Here is a 21,852-nt window from a genome sequence, read left to right on the forward strand (position 1 = left end):
TTTTTTTTACCAGGCTGTAAACATGTTTATTTCTGCTCTAAAGTTGGGCATTTTAACATGGGGGTCTATGGGAATTGACTCACTTCTGGAGCCAGCCTCAAGTGGACAGTCAGTGAACTGCAGTTTTTGGCACTTCCGCATTGGTCTCACTCCTCTCCCCCAGAGGTTGGGGCTTGGTTCGGACCTGTGTGTAATTGACAAACAGAGTGAAAAATTGAATGGGGGGGCGGCAGTAGCTTAGTCCATAGGGACTTGGGTTGGGAACCGGAGGGTCGCCTGTTCAAGTCCCTGCTATCCGGACCAAAATATGGAGCGTGGACTGGTAGCTGGAGAGGTGCCAGTTCACCTCCTGGGCACTGCCGAGGTGCCCCTGAGGAAGGCACCAAACCCCCCAACCGCTCGGAGCGCCTGTCATGGGCAGCCCACTCTGACATCTCTCCACTTAGTGCATGTATAGGTCCAGTTTGTGCATGTGTGTGTTCGGACCTGTGTGTAATTGACAAACAGAGTGAAAAATTTAATTTCCCCTCGGGGATTAATAAAGTATATAAAATTAAAATTAAATTAAAAAAAATCACGATACCACAGCGAGAATGAGGCAGATGTGCCTTTTGTCATTTATAAAAAGATGAATCAATTTTCTATAATACAACAATGATATTTCAATGGAATAAATTACTTATTGACTTATTCATACTTCAAAAACGGCATCAATAAGTGATTAACACAGCGGGGATAGAAATAAAATAAATAAATAAAATAAAAATCAACCAAAAATCAACCAGCCACCCTCCTCCCCTGACAAGTAAAGAACAGTCCCTTAAGTGCGGTGAGGTTTGTGGACCGTTACCTGCTACAAAGAGAGAAATGTGAACGGCTCGTTTCTCCTCTGACACGTCACATACCTCTGTGCCGCCACGGCTCGGCTGTTCAGGTACTTTTGGGCAGTCGTGACATCAAGAAGAGGAAATTATTGGACCTGGAGCTTCTCCGTCGCCGGTAAGGCGTTATCTTGCACCGCGGAGCACATGGCCGCCGTATTTGACAGGAATACATTCCTGTCTGTGTCTGTGACCCCCGTTCAACCCACATCCGGCAGGATTCGCCTTTCGTTTCTGCTGGTGGTTGAAATCTGTACTCGCACAGCGTGCTCCTGATTGATTTCTTTTGCTCGCACAAAACTATTTTTAGTCGCAAATGCAAGTAAAATGCTCGCACCGTAGAACTATTTTTAGTCGCAAATGCAAGTAAAATGCTCGCACCGTAGAGCTCTGTGGAAAACAAATCACGCTATTTGATTGCGTCATCAAAACACGCCGCTATTATTCGGCCTTGCTTTTCACTTATTCCACCGAATACCAAATGTGTGTTTTTTTGCAATATTTGGTCGAATATATTCAGTTACCGAATATTCGGTGCATCCCTAGTATTTTACCCTGACCAAAGTGTTCCCAAACGGAGGACTTAAGGTTTGCGGGTGGGTCTTCAAGTTCGTCAGGCTCACTTGCCATGTTGTCCAAATACGAGAATGCGCTGCACAAAGTATAGGCGGAGATTTACGGTCGGACTCGGTCCGTCACTCAATTATGTCCGTCGGGGAACTAGATATTTTAAATGGTTCGGCTCGCAAAAATTGAATTAAAATAAAACAAAATGAAATAAAATAATATCCTGTGCCCAGTAATTCGGTACAGGGTCGTGCCGAACCGAAAGTCGCGTACCGAAAGGTTCGACACAAATACACGTACCGTTACGGCCCTACTGTCCAAGCAAAACTCTCCTTGGAGAGTGACCCCTAGGGGTCAGACTTCCGCTTCCTGTAGAAGACAGACTTTGGTAATGGGCCTTTCCAAGGAGCTGGTCTTGGTCTTGATCAGCAACCATCGGGAACTGTCTGGGAACGTTTGGATGACTTTTCTCATAACCCATAAGTTCCTTGGTGCTGTCTCATCCACAATAAGCACGATGTCCCCTACCACAAAGTTGCGCTTGATGCCGGTCCACTTCTGACGTTCCTGCAACTGTGGTAAATATTCCTTGGTCCATCACTTCCAGAATAAATTGGACATATACTGGACTTGCTTCCAGCGTCGATGAGCATAGATGCCATTTCTTTGAAATTCCCCTGGTGGCAGGGAAGGGGAGGTTTTCAACAGCAAGAGATGATTAGGTGTTAAAGCTTCAAGATCATTAGGGTCGGTTGAGACCTTGGTGATTGGACGACCATTAATGATGGCTTCTACCTCACAGAGGACAGTGTGCAGTCCCTCCTCATCGAGATTTTGCACTTTAAGGATGGAATTCAAGACCTTCCGCACAGATCTGATCAACCTTTCCCAGGCGCCGCCATGGTGCGAACCAGCTGGAGGGTTGAAAACCCATTTTATTTCCTTCTGAAGAAGAACGTCATTTATCTGAGCTTGATTCCAACCTCTGATGGCCTCTCTCAGCTCACGTTCTCCTCCAATAAAGTACGTCCCATTATCAGACAGTATTTCCCAGACCTGGCCACGCCTTGCCATGAATCGTCGTGGTGCATTGATAAAGGAATCTGTATCCGAAGAGGGAGCCACTTCGATATGGATAGCTCGTATTACCAGACACGTGAATATGACTCCATGTCTTTTTACTACGCTCCTTCGGCTCAGGTCCAAAGTAGTCCATACCGACTCTGGTGAATGGAGCTTCGTCTGGACAGACCCTGTCAATAGGAAGATCTGCCATCAGCTGGCACCCTGGAGCAGCTTGCAGCCTACGGCAGACAACACACTGTGACAAAATTCTCCTTATGGCTGTGCCGACCCCTGGAATCCAGTACTTTTGACGCAATTTGGACAACATGTAGTTGCGTCCTTCATGACCAACTTGTTGATGTATGTGCCTTAGGAGAATGTCTGAGATGTGGAGTTCTTTGGCCAGTATAGCAGGGTGTTTCGCATCTTCAGGTAGAGCCGCCGTACTTAATCTTCCACCAACCCTCAGGATACCATCCTCCAGCACAGGAGAGAGCTTGAAGATGTGACTATTCCTTTTCACATTTCTGCCACTCTGTAGACTGGAGAGTTCATCAGGAAACCTCTTCCTCTGGCAAAATCTGATGATTTCTTTTTCAGCATCCAGCAACTCATCTACTGTGAGCAGACCTCTCAATGCCAGATCTTTGACCACTCCATTTTCAGATTCAGATTCAGATTCAGAATACTTTATTAATCCCCGGGGGGAAATTGTTTTTGTTCCAATGCTCCGTGCAAAGTAGAAATAGAAATACAGCATGAATGGAAACAAGAGATAAAGATGAAGATATAAATAAAATACTAAAATAGACAATGAAATAAATAAAGTGAAATATTAAAGTAGACATTAAAATAAAATAAAATAAAATAAAATATTAAAGTAGACATTAAAATAAAATAAAATAAGATAAAATATTAAAGTAGACAATAAAATAAAAATAAATAATAAAATAGTAAAGTAGACAATCTGAAATATATACAATATACAATGAACTGGTTGTAGCGTTATAAATGAAATGAGAATGAGTAGTTATATTGTTTGTTTTGTTTTATAAATAGCCAAATGAGTCCGATCATCAGAGGGAGGAGTTGTACAGTTTAATGGCCACAGGTAAGAATGACTTCCTGTGGCGCTCAGTGTTGCATTTAGGAGCAATCAGTCTCTGGCTGAAGGTGCTCCTCTGTTCGACCAGAGCGTTGTGGAGAGGGTGAGATCCATGCTGAAGTATCGCCCGCACCTTCGACAGCATCCTCCTGTCCGACACTGCTGTCAAAGAGTCCAGCTCCACCCCCACAACGTCACTGGCAGCCCCAGCACACCACAGCAAACAGAATAGCTTTTCCTGCTCTGAGGAAGGTCTTTGTTGTCTCCTTGAGTCAGACTGGGTGGACGCTGTGTCAGACCATTTCCTCCTCTGGCTGAGTCACCGCAGCAAGTTCTTTAGCCTGATAATCCAAGCCACAGTCCTTCTCAAACGGGTCCAAGAGGAAAAATGACGGATTAGCCGAGTGGTTGCGTCCACATCCTCTGAAGTCTGCACTGCATTCACTGCAACACTGACCTTGACTTCTCAGATTCAGATTCAGATTCAGAATACTTTATTAATCCCCGGGGGGAAATTGTTTGTTGTTTTCTGGATCGCTTGGCAGAAGTTCGCCCAAACAATCTGGACTCGCAGGCCAGTCCTGTTCAGGATGTGAAAGATATGCAGGTCCTGACAACCAGGTCTCACTCCTCAGAAACACGTCAGCCTTCAGTCCTCTGGAGGCCACATTTGCAGGATTGCTTAGGGTGTTTACATACCTCCATTGAGATGGCTGTGATACTTTGAGTATTTCTGAGACCCTGTTTGCAACAAAGGTACGGGACCTTGAAGACTCGTTCTTGCTGCAAGGGTCATAAGGACAGAGGGATGTCGTATGCTGTAAAGCCCTGTGACGCAAATTGTGATTTGTGATATTGGGCTTTATAAATAAAATTGAATTGAATTGATGTATTTTAGTACAGAGGTGCTGTCTGTCCAAAATATTGACTCTTTTAATGACATGTGCAACTCCTTTCTCCAGAAGGTGTCCAAGCGGCTTGCCATGGTAGCAGCTGTAAGCTCCATACAAGGTATTGAGACCGACTTCAAAGGAGACACCCTGGATTTTCCCATGACAAAGCTGCTATGCACCTGTGAGTGTGCATTCTGCAGGAGTAGGTAGGTCACTGCATTATAACCATTTTCACTTGTGTCTGTAAAGTAGTGCAATTGCGCTGCAGTGACTTCTCCAAAATCTGGGGGCTTTAAGCACAGAGCAACCTGGAAGTGCTCTAACTGATGGAGCTCCTTTAACCAGTTTGTCCATTCCTGTGCAGCTGATGGTTGAATGGGGTCATCCCAGCCGAGTTGCTGCCTGCACAGCTCCTGCAAGATGGTCTTCGCAGAGAGGACGATGGGACTCAGGATTCCTAGGGGGTCGTAAATCGAACTGATGACAGAGAGGATCCCCCTTCTTGTCAAAGGCCTGTCCTGCACCACGATCTTAAACTTGAAGGCATCAGACTGAATGCACCATTGCACCCCAAGCACTCTCTCCACAGGTAGTAGGTTGTGGTCCAAATCCAAATCCTTTATGCCCTTTGCTCTTTGGTCTTCTGGAATTGCCGCCATCACTGCACACCTGTTGCTCATCCATTTTGTCAGCTTAAAGCCTCCTTTGGAACATATGGAGACCAGGTCATGATAAAGCACCACCGCCTCTTCCTCACTGGCTGTCGATACCAGACAATTGTCCACATAGAAGCAGTGCAGAAGCTTCTCAATGGTCTCTCGACAGAACTGTTCTTCATTGTCCTCAGCACATTTCCTCAGTGCAAAGTTAGCACAACTTGGTGAGGAAGTCGCACCAAAAAGATGTACCAACATTCTGAAGTCCACCAAGTCTTGGGTGAGATCACCGTTGGGCCACCAGAGAAACCTCAGTAGGTCAGCATCTTCCCTTGGTACCCTTATTTGGTGAAACATAGACTCTGTGTCCGCCATGATCACCATTGGTTCCTTTCTGAATCTGGCCAGGACACCAATCAGTGAGCTAGTGAGATCTGGTCCTTGTAGCAGTTGAGTATTGAGAGATGTTGACTGGAAAGTGGCTGCACTGTCAAAAACCACATGGATTTTTCCTTTCTGAGGGTGGTAAACACCATGGTGCAGGATATACCACAGTCTCCCATCACTACGTGCCAGCTCACCTGAAGGTACTTGCTCTGCTTATCCCTTGGCGACTATGTCATTCATAAAATCTGTGTACTGTTGTTGAAATGATGAGTCTCTTTTGAACCTCCTGTTTAGGTTTAGGACACGCTGCTCTGCAACCTTCTGTTTGGCATGTTTACACAACTTTCCCTCAGAGGCAATGCAACCTGGTAATGGCCATCTACAAGCCTGGCTGAATCCTGGACCAGCTTCATGAACCTTTGGTCTTCTCTCGACTGACCAGGTTGTTCATCATAACTGCATTCTGGCAAATCTGTTATGAACTGCTGCTGCTGCCAAAGCTCCTCCAAGTTCAGGACTGAGATTCTGTTAACGGTCACAACATCCATTCCATCACCACTGTCTCCTCCCAGTGGTCCATTAACAGTCCAGCCCAGAATAGTCTTAATGGCATAGGGTCCATCATCCACACTACGGATGACTTGTAGTGGTTCCAGTGCCTTTGGTATGTTTGTTCCAATCAGCAACTCGACTTCGGAGTCAATCTCAGGTAAGTGAACATCTCCCAAGTGAGGCCACCTCTGAAGATCCCTTTGACATGGAATATTGCCCTTATGCACTGGCATGCACTCCTGGGTGTATGTATTGGGCAAATCACAGTATGTCTCCCCGTCTAAGCCAGCCACCTCCAGTCCTGTGACCACATGACCCATTGTCCGTAAAAGGATTTGTGTCCTTTTTCCTGAGAGGTTGAGCTTGTTCATGAGGTTGACTGTGCAGAAAACAGTCGTGCTACCCTGATCCAGGAAAGCATAAGTAACCACTGTGTGATTACTTTTCTTAGATTTAATCTGTACTGGAACTATAGGAAGCTTGCAATCATGACCACCAGCCGCAGTAAACCCACTGGATACCAGAGCACAGCCCACTGCAGCGCCTGGTTCTCCTTCTGTCACTGGCTCCTTTTCCTTTGAGTGGATGTGAAGCATTGTGGGGTGTTTCAAACTGCACACTTTGCATGAGAGACGCTTTCGACAATCCTTGCTGACGTGTCCTATACACAAACAGCCAAAGCACACTCCCTTTTCCCTTAAAAAGGTGATCTTTTCAGTGTGAGCCCTTTTCTCCAGTTGAGGGCAAAACTCCAAAGCGTGTCCACCCTCACAAAACAGACAGACTTTCTTGACTGATGAGATCGTGTTTGGTCTCCTTCCTTTTGTTGTAGTGTTATTGTTCTCTGCAGTATAGTCACAGTTGTAGCAAAACCACTTCCTTTTGGCCTAGATCCGGGTTTTAAGCTGGTTCGATTCATGCCTCTGCTTAATACTGGTGTTGCATCTTGAATGTCCCCGAACACTGGGTCTGTTAGAATCCTTGCTTGCCTTTCAATGAAATGAACAATATCATTGAATGTAGCCCTTTGGTTATGCCTCTCTTGTATTTCCCAAGCAATTGTCCTCCATCGATCCCTTAGCTTGTAAGGCAGCTTTTTTTTTTTAACTATTGTCAGCATATTAGCAGGCATATCCATTTCAAACATGTACTGCACTTCGTTCATTGCATTTGAACAGCCTCTGAGAAATAAGCTGTAGTCCTGGAGCGCCTTAACATTAACAATGCCTTATCCATATAAGCAGCTGAAATCCTTTGTTCATCTCCAAAATATTCCTGTAGTAGGGCTTTAGTCTGAGCATAGCCCCTCTCTGGGTCCATATGCTGGCCGCTTCTTACAAGATCCCTCGGGTGACCTCTAGTGAATTGCTCGAGGAAGTACAGGCAATCACTATAACTGTCAGACTTGCTTTCAACACCATTTTCAAATGCTGTCATGAATGTATGATACTGCAATGGGTCACCATCAAAGACATGAATATCTCTTTTGGGCAAGGATGACCGTTGCTGCTGTTGTATCAGTAGTGTTATTTCATTTTGCCTTTTCATGATGTCAAGAACATTGCTTTGCTCCCCATTGCCTGATGAACCTTCAGTGTTGAGAATGGTTCCATGTTGCGTCTGATCATTATGAGCACTGGACTGAGGATTGGGCTCAGATAGGTGGCGCTTTAAAGTAGGAAGCTGAAAGTGAGCAGCGTGGGTCAGCCTATCTGCCTTTAGGAGGACCATGATTTTCGATTGCTGTTTAAGTGTTTCCAGCCTCTGAGGAATGAAAGGAGCGGTGTTGATATTGAACTTTGCTGTTTCTCCTTGTTCATTTTTAAGGTATGAATTCATTGCATTGGACCGGTCTGTTACAGTGCTTTTAGAACCAGATGTGCTAGCAGCCCTTAGCACACTCACTTTAGCCAAGTGTGCAGCAATTTCTTCATCCAGTTTGAGCCTTTCTTTACGTTTCCGTATTTGCTGCTCTTCCTCCTCCAGTGCATGTTTGTCCTGTAAAAGTTTTTGTCGTGCCATCAATGCAGCTAAATCAGCTTCTGCCTTAATGCGAGCAGAGGAGGTGCTTGATACAGAGGACCTTTTTCCACTTCCAGAGCTTTTTCCACTTGCAGCACTTTGTGCAGATCGTCTGCTTTGCACATTTGATATGCTATCCCTTGGTTTCATATCATCCTGTGAGCCTTCATGAAGTGTGATGGGGCCTATGTCCTGTGCTGCTGCCTGTGAGGCATCATCCGTTTGAAAGTGACACACATCCTTTGTTGCTGCAACCAAATCATTTTCAACAGGATTGGGAACATGTGCCTTTTCATCCAACCACTGAATCACATCATCCTTGAATGTACTGCTGTAATTTTCAATACTTGAGAACCATTCATTTTGTGTAACTTTTTCATCCTCAGGTAACAGTGGAATTATTGTTTGATGCAGGTTAAAGGATAACTTCGGTATTTTTCAACCTGGGCTCTATTTCCCCATGTGTATGTGTGCATATGATTCATAGGTACAACTCGTTTTAAAATTGGTTCAGTATTAAGGGAGGCGAATGCAGCCGGCATATGGGGGCAAATGCGTCCCGTATAAGTTTGCGCATTAAAAGTGCTTTTTTTCGCCACTGACTGGTTCAGATCGCCAGTGCTATCTCTGTAAATAGCATACTAAGCGTTTCCCTGACCCTTCACCTCCTCCCGGCCGTGATGTCATCTCGAGAGCTTTGCTTGTTGCCGGAAGAAAACAGGGTACAATATATACGAGGGCAAGGTATGCAACAGTAAATGTGCGTCTCGGAGACAATTCTAGGTATCAGTATTACGTGCATAAAGACATATTAGTTATACTTACTCGATGGATAGTTGACCATTTGGCCCTGTGGTTTTGGCCGCCTCCTGCAATTTATTTTGGGCACATGAAAAAAGGTATCCAGCACTGCCCTGTTGATCAGAGGGGGGAAATCCTATAATGTAGTTACACAGCGGTTGGTAGTTTCTGTATCATCCCAGGACACATCGAGACCATGAATATTGGGCAGCAGGTCCCACTCATTGCAACACAGACATTCTTCCTCTGTGGGCATGGAGTCACAGCAAGGAGCACCACCAGTCCTCAGAGATTCGCGTTCGTGCAGCCGCTGCTTCACCCTCGTCTGCTCTTCAATTTGTAGGAGCTCCTCATCTGTATACTCGGGCTCAAATAAGTACGGGCAGCCATCGTAATAAAAGGGCTCATCCTCATTCTCGAAATCGGGTAAATATGCAGCCATGATACCGATAAAACTCTCAACTGTACTCCAGGACAACCAGCACCACTCTGAGCGGCGCTCAGCATGGCTACTCTGTTTTCTTCCGGCAACAAGCAAAGCTCTCGCGAGATGACGTCACAGCCGGGAGGAGGTGAAGGGTCAGGGAAACGCTTAGTATGCTATTTACAGAGATAGCACTGGCGATCTGTACCGGTCAGTGGCGAAAAAAAGCACTTTTAATGCGCAAACTTATACGGGACGCATTTGCCCCCATTACCGTTTTAGCTCATTTCGCGGCTGCCGGCTGCATCCGCCTCCCTCAATACTGAACCAATTTTAAAACGAGTTGTACCTATGAATCATACGCACACATACACATGGGGAAATAGGGCCCAGGTTGAAAAATACCGAAGTTATCCTTTAACAGCAGTGTCAAGGAGCTGAGTGAGAGAGCAACTGGGTTTTCAACTCTTGTGCATTTTCATTTCGTTTCATGAGCTCTTTCATTGCAGGTATTAAGCCTTTTATTTTATTCACGTGTTTTACGTTCCTTTTGCAGACTTTCAATTTTATTTGCCAAGGCTTTTGCAGTAAGTTTGACATTTCGTTTAGCATCCACTACTTCAGACCCATTGTTTTCCACTCGTTCATTTATTTCACTCATATTGCCTTTTGAAGCTCAGCAACTCAGTGATTTGCGCAGTGAATCAACAATACACGCAGCACAGTTTTAATTTTTCCCACAGATCGTTTGTTTCACATCCATAAGTATTGGAAAACACCACAGATAATCACTCTCAACGAGCAGGACAGCGGGTCTCAGCGGACTTTCACATACAGGCAGCGCTCCCCAATAAACGCGCTGTCAATCAAACTGCGTTCAATCCAACATACACAGCATGAATGAATGCAAATGATACAGGCCTACCGGTCTGAAGTCTGCGTTGCGATCAGTCTCAGGCGTTGCAATTATGCACCGTGTGGTGTGATCCATGTGTCCACAGATGCCGTTTGGGTGTAGTTTTTTGTTGACAAAGACATAGTGACTCCAAACAAAAGATGAAGTCACTTAGAGGCTAAGTGAGGGAGCATTGCACTGCTGACTCGCCACACAAATGACAAAGCCATTTCCGTGTTTTCCAACTGCGTCTGTATTTATTTTCAACAGCGAACAAACAGGCAAAGCAAGGCATGGCAAGATGTTCAAATACCCAGTTTTCAGTTAGGTTAAGCGGTCAACAAAAAATTTCCCCTCCCTACTCACCCCCTCTCCATGTAGCCGCCGCCGCGGTGAACAGGTAAATATATGCCCATTCATTCAATCACCCAATCACTGCTCCCTGACCCACACCCACGTGACATGTGTGAAAGGTGTCAACTGACAGCTGATGTCAACACAGACATAAACATCAATATCTTAGCGGCGCCCACTGCGGGGTAGGGCGCAGAGCAAGCGGAGAGCAAGGCGCGCAAGACAGGATCTGGGGGAGTACAGGCTCGTTCAGGAGCTACAGCTCTATGGTGACCGCTTCCGGGTCTACTTCAGTCTCTTCTCCGCTATTGGACGCGCCGAGGTGTCGTCACAGCGCGTTGTGGTGAAATTAAAAAATGTTCAATTCGAGTGCAGGCTGGCGGCGCGCAGACGCCGCGGCATGCGCCCTCTCGCGCGCCGCTCAGCTTGCCGGCAGAGCGGTGCGCTCTTGTGCCGCGGTAGCACATACACAATGAATGGGTTCGTCGGCGGAGGTCTGCGCTTTGCGCGCTCTGTGTGAAAAGGGTTTAAATGAGGCCTAAGGGGTAAAAGGGGCCTCAGAGAGCTTCCACTATTTTTTAAAAATAAAAAGTTCAGTCTTTATACTGATTTATTCTCCCAATTTTAATTTACTTATGGCACTAATTACTTAAAAATATAAAAACTGCAAACAAAACCAAACCTTTCATGACAAAAACCTTTCAAAAAAGAGAGCTAGAGAGAGAGGTTAAAACCCTAATGATTATTCCAGTGTCTGTTGCACTGGACAAGCTTTTGAGCTGAGAAGTAGCATTTTACAGAAATGCCTTGTTTTTTTAGGGGATCCACAAAGCACATATGTGAGCTTTTCTCATGTGAGATACTGCCTTACTTTCCTTAATGTCAGAGTGTGAGTAAGGGGATGTAGGCTTCAATACATTAATGAGATTGTCATGCTACAAAGGTCATATCCCTATATCTGGCTCAGGTTTTGTGGCTTTTCTTGCCTGAAATACAAAATTATAGGATCTGGTTGTACTGGCTGTCCACAAATATCTTTGAGTTTTGAAAGTAAAGTTGCAAAAATATGATCAGCAAAGGCAGAAAGCATTCTGCACCCGTGACACATGCAGTTTTTATTGTGATACATTTTATTGGGACCTATCTACAGTAGTTAATGGTACATTCAAATTATGTTTTTAACATTTTGGTATAGAATGGTATTTTTCTACATTTTTGTTTTACATTTTGACGTCTTGACAAGATTCTTTAAGTCAACAAAATGTAAAATTTTGATAGCAGCTCAGGGTGACAGCCTGATGCTGAAAGAAGCAGCTCCACTCTATTTGTAACCTTTAAACAAGTGCACCCTTTTTAATGTTGCAGTAGATGTTGTGAGCAGTTAAAATGTTTGTTTTAGCTGCTGCTGTCTCTTCCCCCAGGCTCAACAGGAGACCCAGAAGGCAGCTCTGAGATATGAGAGGGCTGTGTCCATGCACACTGCTGCCAGAGAGATGGTCTATGTGGCAGAGCAGGGCCTCTTGGCTGACAGGAACACCATGGACCCAACCTGGCAGGAGATGCTTAACCACGCCACTGCTAAGGTGCACACTCCCTAACCCAGGAGTTTTGACTTATTCAATACAGCCTTTGACAACTTTATCTACAGGTTTACCTAAAGAGAGGAGAATGTATTTTCAACTTCAATCCATCAGTTTCACTCAATTTATCGAGACAGGAATAGTACATATTGTGAAATTGTGCAGTATCATTGTTTATTTGCTATTTGTGTGTTTTAGTAGCTTCAGTGTACACCTTTTTCCAAAAACCAAAGGCCTTTGTTGGTTATCATCTCTAGCTCAACAACAGATGCAAGTCAAGTGATCACGGCATGTCTTATCAGCAGCACTACAGAGAGTGTTCAACAGTGTAGATAGTTTTTAGACAGCTGATACAATATGCATTGCCATATTTGAAAACTTCCTATGGTCATGAAATTCTTGGAAAAGTTATGAAATTAGAAAAAGTGTTATCCAGGCCTGGAAAAGTTTTGAAATTAACACAATGTTTTTGAAACATTATGAATATACATTGTTTTGACTGCAGTTTAAAATATATTCATATATACATATATATATATATATATACTAAAATATCCAAAGTTACTCAAAATATGTTCATGTATTACTTGTATAAAGTCTAGTGCTACGTAATCATTAAAACATCACAAGTATCACATAACACACATTGGCATATTCAGCTGGTTGGCAGCGCAATTGTCTAATGAGCGAGTATGGTTAGCAAGTGCTAGCAGTTTGCAAATGCCTGGTACGTGCCTGTTTAATGATATATAGCTTTTGAACGACAAATATAATAGATGGCTCAATATAGAGGCCGATCCAAACTAATCATTGTTTAACTTTGTTGCATTAGTATGTACTGTTGTTACATTTGGGCCTTGTGTCCACACTACATCGGCATTTTTCACATCTCTCCAGAGTGGATACATCTAAAAACTCTGCACACTTTATTGTGGATGGAGAAAACAAGGAAAAACAATGATGTTAGCCTAGTAAGGGGGTGTGTAGCAGTTAAGTTAATAAGCCAACTCTGCCCCCTCTTAGCCTCATTGTTATGCAATATATCTGAATACACAGTACATCTGCTGTCAATTTATACTCATGTTTCTGGTGTCATACAACATAACCATCATAAGGCAGTCATTTCACTAACATGTCAGTACAGCAGTGCTAGAATTACTTATCACCTGGTTAACAGGTAGCATATATGAAATGCCAATAAATTGCTGTTTCATACTCATTCTTCTTCCTGACAACACAAATTGAAAAATCTGTAAATGTGAATATCCATAACTGATTCTTCTGATATATCTAACTAACTAAAGTTTTGTGATAGCCAGTTTTTAATATATGGAAGGCAGGATTCTAGTTTGCTCAGTTCCATTGTGTTTTTGGAATCAAAAGAGAAAAAAACTGGGGAATCATCAGCATACTGATATCGTGCTTATTGAAAGTTTTGACCCTAGAGGTAGCATATAAATGGAGAATAACAGACCGAGGACTGAACCCTGAGGCACACTTTGAGTGAACTGGCTGGTGGAGAATTTATAGTTGCCTATGGCCACAAAGAAAGTCCTTTCAGACATGCGCACAGATGGCACTGGGGATGGGGGGGACATGTCCCCCCCCCCCCCCCAAATTTATAGTGACCCCGCTCCGTCCCCCCACTGCCCCCCCCCCACACATAGGTAAAAAAAGAGGATCAATGTTCCGTTAGTTAGGCTAACTTATATTGCAGCACAAAGTTGAAATGGCAGCGGCAGTAGCCTCGTCAGTGATCAATCCACATTACACCGATTCAAGAAGGGGAAAGGCTGGAGGGGAAAGGCTGGAGCAGATCCTTGCTGAGTTGGGAAAGCAAGGTGTTCAATTTTCCACGTAATTCTTGGTTAATAACACACAGAGTTTTGAAGTTGGAAAAGCATTGAAATCTAGCATCTACAAGCATAAACGTTGGGGTTTTCGTTTCATTTCATTAACTGTCCATTTTTTTCGAATTCCATGTTCCATGTCCCAGTGTTTAAACTGGGAAGTGCTCAGTTCAGAGGTTACGTTGTTCGGAGCTCCGAGTTCCGACTTCCAATGTAAATGTAATGCACCATAAGGAACGGGGGTCCTAAGCTGGTAGCTGTGCCTGTGCCTGTAGCGGTAACCATAGTGATCATATACAACTGTATAATGACTGAGCTGGTGATTTTTCTGCCACATGAAGCCAGAGAAGAAAGAAAAATAATCACAGCGTTTTTTTCAAGAACCAAAAGATGTAAATATCCTATGCCTGTTGACTTTCCCAGATGTGGCAAATATTTGTTTTGTAATGTTGAGTAGCTAGTCTGACAATAATAAGAAGGCATTTGGAGTTATCTGAAGTAGGCTAAATGTGAAATAACAGCATTCTAGGCTGTAGGTGAATATCTTTAATGTTGTTATTTTTATGTATAATGTTATTTTAGTAAGCAGCAACTGTTAACTGAAATTTTAAGATTTAAAATGTTAACATTGTCCTCCTGGCCTGCAGGCCAGGCAATCCCTGGTGGGGTCGTAAGAGGAGCTAGCTGATTTTGTGCCTGTAGCAGTAATGAAGAAACAAAAAACAATCACAGCGTGTGTTTTTTTTTTTCAAAAACCAAACAATGTAAGTATCATATGCCCGTTGCCTGTTGACTTCCCCAGATGTGGCAGATATTCATTTTGTAATGTTGAGTAGCTAGTCTGACAATAATAAGAAGGCATTTGCTCTTACCTGAAGTAGGCTAAATGTAAAATAACAAGCTTTTTAGACTGTTATTAATATTATTATTAATGTTATTTTAGTAAGCAACTTTTAACTCATATTACAAGATTTAAAATGTTAACATTGTCCTCCTGGCCTGCAGGCAATTCCTGATGATTATATATATATATATATATATATATATATATATATATAATGTATGTATTTACACAAAATAACTAATTGAGTTGGAATCATTTGCTGACAGCTTGGTCCCCCCAGTTCAAAAATCCCATCTGCGCCCCTGTACTATGACTGGGAGGAGTGGATTTTTATTTAGATTTATTTTAATTATTTTTTTTAGTTTTATATACTTTGTTAATCCCCAAGGGGGGAATTCAATCTTTTCACTCCAGGCCCGAATATACACAAATGCACAAACAGGACCTTTACATGCATTAAATGGAGAGATGTCAGAGTGAGGGGGCTGTCCTTGGACAGGGTAAATTAATAAATTCTCTAACACTGCTTTAGATGACAAAGACCTGATATTTAACAGTCCACATTTAATTCTCCTGTTTTGTCTTTCTGTCACAGAAGAGGTTTTAATTTTTATTAGGTTTTTATGTACAACTCCTCTTTTTTTTTACTTTAGAGTTAAATAATTTAGGTGGTCGGGGGACAGACACTGTTTATATAACACTATGGGTGGGCAACTGCACTAGAAGCTCAAAGAAGCGTTTAAGACTACGACTCTGATTCCAGGTCTCAACTCTGGGTTGTCAGGGTTTAGAATTACAAATAAACTTGGCTAGGTTCCTAGAGATGAGAGCAGTTCCATCCAAAGTAGGATGAATGCCATCTCTCCTAATCAGACCAGGTTTTCCCCAGAAAGTTTGCCAATTATTTATGACTGTGAGAATAATGAAATGAAAGTGTAATGTATTGACCAGCTTCACTGATTATGTCTTTGTAACACACAGGTTGGTCCAAATGTTCTGGAGTAAGGGGGAAAAAGAAAACTAAGAGTGCTCCACTGTGTTGTTACTAATGTAATATCTTCAATGGTGGACAACAGCCTCTCTGCTGCAACTTTAGTACAAGTGAAACCCATCGTTATCGACAGTGTTGCACAGATATGGGACAAATGCTTTTCTACATCATTCTAAACTCCACACTTATATGCCTTTTGCTAATGAGTGATGGCGTAAAAAGTATTCATAAAACACTTCACTTTCATCTTATATGGCTAATAATTAGGTTGTTTTATCCAGCCTTTTAAGATGAACTACAAAAATAACTCTAGTGCTCCACTGTGCCCTCACAGTTGAGTTCTGCCCTTTTTGCTCCGATTATTTTTAGTCTTTTTGTCTTTATTACACAGGATAGACATAAGCATGAGAGGGGAAAGAGGGGATAATATGCATCAAAGGGCCACAAGGTGGAATTGAATCCACGGCCACTACTGCTAGGACAATGCCTTTGTACATGGGCCGGCTGTTCTAACTACTGTGCTACTGGGCGCCCCTGGAGATAAGAATCATGACACATAAGATTTACAACATCTAATTTCCTAACAATTAGACATGCCTGGTGTGGAAGCAGGCGGGTTGACCTTAATTCTCGAGCTTTCTTCACTGTCGACATACCTGCTCTTGTCACTTTATCTGTGAACAACGGAGTACAACACCACGAATACCTTTGGGGACCAACTTTTGGAAACTGTGCGTGCACCATTGTCCCCATTTGTATTGCACCTTTCCCCTCTCCATGACGTTTGGTTTTGCATCCCACCTGAAGCATGGCTATTTCACAAGAGCAGACGTGGTTGGACTTGTCATATGTACTAGTTTGCTGAAAATATAGTCTGACCGTTACTCTTGATTTGAACAAAACATCAGTTTCAAGCCCAAATCTGTCTTATTGTGCACTTATGACTCTGACCCTGTGTGCTCTGAAATATTGCTGTGTAGTTTTATCCATAATGCATTCTTATAATGCTAGGAACAGAGTTTTCCAAAAGTGCATACAATGTCCAGTTGGGTGAAAGCTATATGTTGGATGAGGGTTGAAACTGTGAAGCCAACACATTCCTCCTTTCCATTCCATTCCATTTTCCACCACTGGGTTGTGGGGGCAGCAGGCTGAACCAAGTGCTCCGGTTGCCGTTCTTCCCAGGAACACTTTCCAGCTCCTCCTGGGGGATCCCGAGGCTTTCACAGGCCAGATGAGGTATATAATCCCCTCAGTGTGTTCTGGAACTGTCCCCAGTTGGACATGCCTGGAACACCTCTGGCGACCAGGAAACATCCTGATGAGATGCCCAACCACCTCAACTGCCCCCTTTCGACACACTTTAATTGACAGTCTAATAAGGGGTGTTTTCCTTCCTTGAAATTTCATATTTCAGACAAGTCTGTAACTATAGACTGCACAGTGCATGGATAATTCTGTGTGCACTCCCAAAAGGTTTGCAGTGATTTTCCCTGCGTAGTTTGTGCTACTGAATCATAAGCATTCATGGTTAGAGCGCCTGTTTTGTCAGTTAAAATGTGGATACACACCACTTCCCTCTAGTGGTAGATATCCATGTAGATTGGTTTGTTATTTTCTTGGATAAACTGACCCTTTAAAATAGATTATTTACGGTTTGCTGTCTCTGGTGAGCTATGGTGTGTTCACTTTTATTTTTGTTATCAAAGCATAAAAATGTTTGTCTTTGACACACTGAGCAGCATGAGCAGAGGAGATAAATAAACTCAGTGAAATTGACCCTGAAATGCCAGTTAGTCTTAAGTTAAGTTTGCTAATGTCAGTACTTGTATCTTGTTTTAAAAATGAATGTTTATTTCATTTTGTTTTATGAAGCAATTTGGAATACAGTGTGTACAGAAGTAATGTGGACATGTCTCAGTAGGAAAAGCATAGGCGTAAATAATCTACTGAATGATGGCTGAATTCCATTTATCTGCTTCAGTTTCAAGGTCCTGGTATTGGGCATGCTGGCTTGCTGGGACACTTGAATAGAACAGAGCTATCAATAATGCTGTGAGGGATTCAAAATGTCTGCTGTTAAAAAAAAGCCTGCTGAATGTGTGTCCACTTACTTGTGAAGGCAGAGGCAGAAGGTATTGTGTGATTTGTGGGATCAAGCAGTGTACCTGCTCTCACTCGTATTTTCTGTGCTGGTCAGGTGAACGAGGCGGAGGAGGAGCGCCTCCGCAGTGAGCGGGAACACCAGCGCGTCACTCAGCTCTGCCAGGAAGCTGAGGCTCAAGTCCAGACCCTCCAGAAAGCCCTGAAGAAGGTCATCCTCAAATCCAAACCTTACTTTGAACTGAAGGCTCAATTCAATTACATTCTCGAGGTGTGTACCAGCAGTGAGCTTTCACAATATAACAAATACTATTCAAACTGCCACAAGCTGACGGTTTTACTTTTCTGACCATGAGTGAGCAGGGACAGGCTCTGCATGACACTCCACATGATTTAGCAGCTTTTGTGTTGTAATGTATGTGATTTACCTTACATGCAGACATTTTTAGCTCTGGGCATCGCACACTGCTTGTCAAAACATTTAACCTTCAGTGACTTATTATTTATATTTTGAAAATCTCCAACTTGGCCTGTGGCTTTGCAGCTGCTTTGAATTGCTTTATGTTTCAAAAAAAAATTTGTGAGGGCCAAGTTGAGAGATTTGAACCAGATTTCAGTCGCTGAAGGGAAAACAGCTGATTATAGGTAGATCTTTGAATGTTGTTGTGTGCTGATGTACTGTGTATATGGTGTTGATATGTGTAGTTCTATCTTATCAGCTGTGTTGGCCAGTGACATCATCAGCCTAATTGATGCAATCTGCTGACAGCTGGTTTTCATTAGCTGTTGTTTGCTCCTCATGATGGTTTTTAAGTAAAGCTGAAAGCTTGAGAATTTAATGCAGATTTAAAAATCACTTTGATATAATTATTGACTTTAAAAAGGGATGACTAATTGTAAATTCAGTTGCACATAAACCGTAATAGGGATGTCAACAGTTAACTGTTCATTGGTGACTGTTTACCCATGTCTGTCTAGGCTAATTTTGCTACTCTTCAGTTTACTGCACTGTGCACCGCCCAGGTCTGGTGGGAGCTAAAGTTAGTGGTCGCCATGTTTCCACAGCAATGATGTCCCGCCACTGGGATGGAGTTACCAGTGGCAATGACCTGGATGGTGCACAGAGCAGAGCAGACAAGGCTAACATTAGCTAACCAGTGGGACTTAAAGGTTGTGTTGTGTGCTTTATATTTCTGTATGTTAATGCAGCAGCTAAGCAAAGCCAGCAAAAAATAAAATAACTGGCAAAACATTTCACCTCCTCTAAATCGATAGCACTTTGAACTTTGGTGCTGAAGCTCACTGACTCAATGGAGTGGCAGACTTAAAAAAAGTCCTCTTGAATTTCACGGAATTTTGTGTTTTTTCTTGAAAATGAATCAGTTACTGGTGGAATTTGTCAGAAATGGTCAGTAATTGGTGTTAGGCTATTAAAAGCAGAACTGACCAAAACTGACATCCCTAAACAGAAAGATGATAAAGTCAGTGACTGATAGTAATGCTTTGACTTTACTGTTTTTCTGAAGTCATGTTTATTTAGGTTGTCACTGTGAGCCTGGCTAAATTGCTCTTAACTTTTTTCAGGAACATAAGGCTAGAGTAGTACACCTGGAGGAACGGGTGGCGAAAGTAAAAACACGATACTCTGTAGCCTTGCGGAACCTGGAGCAGATCAGCGAGCAGATCCATGCACAGAGAAGGCGAATCAGAGCCAGCAGGGAGCGTCCTGCAGTCTGCGGGGGGCGGAGCTCCCCTGTAGGTGCTGAGGCTGAGGTCCGAGCTGCCTTAGCGATCTGCATCGGGAGTAGTTGTGTGGGAATAGAGAGCAACTGGATGGACAATGACAAAACCAGGCTGTGGGTGGAGAGGCACAGAGAGAGTGGCTGGGGCCAGAGGGAGCGGCTGGAGGAAGAGCAGGCCGGCTTGGACTGCATGTCTGTCATCAGCCTGCAGACCATCACCTCTGACCTGGAAAAGTGGGACTCGGTGGAGCACCTGGGTGACCTGAGCGACGCTGGGAGCATGCTGGGTGAGGAGTGGGACCGCACTAGGAAGCCTAATGAGAGGCCAATCAGCAGGGAGGTCGTGGCAGAGGGGCCCCAGCAGGAGAGGGTACATCAGGAGAAGGAAGCGGCCAGTAAAGAGAAGCAGGAGAGCTTCATCAAGCAGCACCATAGAAGTATTAGTATATGATAGTCAGCAGGAGAAGGGAGCTGATGAGTGATGAGTAATGAGGAACATGACAAGCTCATGATGAGGGATCAGAGAGGAATTTGGCGGGGGGAGAGAAAAGCACCCTGACTGAGAGGTGGCAGAGGAGCTGGAACAGTTCTGCCTGGACACTGCAGTTAGGAATAGCAGGAAGGGTTGGTACATCGGCCACACACTAATGAATCTACATGACAGCAGAGAGCTGTTCTGCAGAGAGCACTGACCTCCCCTCCCCTCACACTAGTGCTTTGCATTTTCTGATCCAGTCTGTTGCCTCACACATTGAAACTTCAACAAAAGTGCATGAAACAAACAGCAGGCTTAGGAAAACAAATCACTGTGGCATACAAACAGGTAGTTTCGAAACAATGCAAAGGCATGTTAGTGGTAAATTTATGTGTCTGGTTTTTAATGTCCCTGTAGAACATTTAAAAAAGTTGTTGACATGATATCAACTTGTGTTTTTGCTTGAGGGATGTATAAATGTATCCTTTTGTTTAAAGGGTAATTCCACTTTGGCCAACATTTTTATCAGTAACATTGGACTTATTAACTGTTGAGATCTGGGAACAAGAACAACACAAGAGGTCAGATGGGTTGTAAACAAGCTAACAGTTTACTCAAATTACCTAAATTACCTTAATTGGCAGTCAAAAGTAAATTTACCTGAAATGTCCCTAATAATCCTTCATTACACAGTTAAACTGTGTGTGCACAACTATGGTATGTATGGTTAAACCAACAAGACACTCTGGGGTGTTTCACTCTGTCTGATTGTCTGACTGCCTGTGTTTCTTGATCAGTTGGACTCCCTTTTAGATGCGCCAAGCTACACCAAGCCACGCCGGAGATCGACCTTCTCAGGAGTAGGTCCAAAATCCGGGCCACCCTCCCTCAAGCGGGTAGTGGTGATGTCATTCACATACAGTGATTACAACTTTGTATTAAAATTCCCCACTGATATTAATGATAGCGTGATATAGAACAATTAAACAGCCTATAAACCAAAAGTCTTGGACACTGGGAGGGGCAGGCAGGGGATCAAAGTCTGATCAATTATGAGATAGGGATCAATATTTTTGGTCTATCATATGAGACACAACAGACAAATGCTCAGATTAGCACAACAAATGAAATGGCATGCGGGGTCAGTCACTATGACAAGTGCATATTAATTTATCAGAGCTGGAAGACCTTAGACTTTTTTTCTCCTAAAAGTTAATTTGTATTTAATCTTGTGATAGCATGACTTAATTCTCATAGATTCACGACTTTATTGTCGAAATCTTAGATTTTTTTTAATTAATGTGGCCCTAATACATGTGCTGTTTGATGATGTATAATACTGTCACCATCATATGGAGATAGATTTGTTTCATAATTGTGTGTGAACATATCGACAATCTGTGTGTAAATGTGTAATCTGTAAATAAAAAACACCTTCCACAAATACAAAAAAAGATTTGTAAACTCACAAAAATATTTTGCAAGTATAAAACGGATCTGCAAATACACAAACACATTCCACAAATAAAAAAAATATCTGTGAATACATTAAATTAATTTGCAAATAAATGAAAAGCATTTGTGAATATCTTCCTAACATTTACAACTTTCAAACAGGCATTTATGAACTCAGTTGTTATATGTGAATCGAAAAAACATTTGTTG

At 43.0% G+C, this 21,852-nt stretch overlaps 1 protein-coding gene across 1 annotated transcript in view; it reads left to right on the forward strand.

The window, feature by feature from the left end:
• sh3bp5lb (SH3-binding domain protein 5-like, b) overlaps positions 1-21,607 on the forward strand; it is a 44,457-nt gene extending 22,850 nt beyond the window's left edge. Inside the window, exons 4-6 of the mRNA XM_050033995.1 lie at positions 12,024-12,185; positions 18,068-18,241; positions 19,555-21,607. Of these exons, the coding sequence (XP_049889952.1) occupies positions 12,024-12,185; positions 18,068-18,241; positions 19,555-20,163 (945 nt within the window). The 3' untranslated portion in view covers positions 20,164-21,607. The remainder of the gene's footprint in view (positions 1-12,023; positions 12,186-18,067; positions 18,242-19,554) is intronic.
• Positions 21,608-21,852: the final 245 nt, after the last annotated feature.

The sequence above is a fragment of the Epinephelus moara genome, chromosome 22 (assembly GCF_006386435.1).
Source record: "Epinephelus moara isolate mb chromosome 22, YSFRI_EMoa_1.0, whole genome shotgun sequence".
Taxonomy (NCBI): Eukaryota; Metazoa; Chordata; class Actinopteri; order Perciformes; family Serranidae; genus Epinephelus; species Epinephelus moara.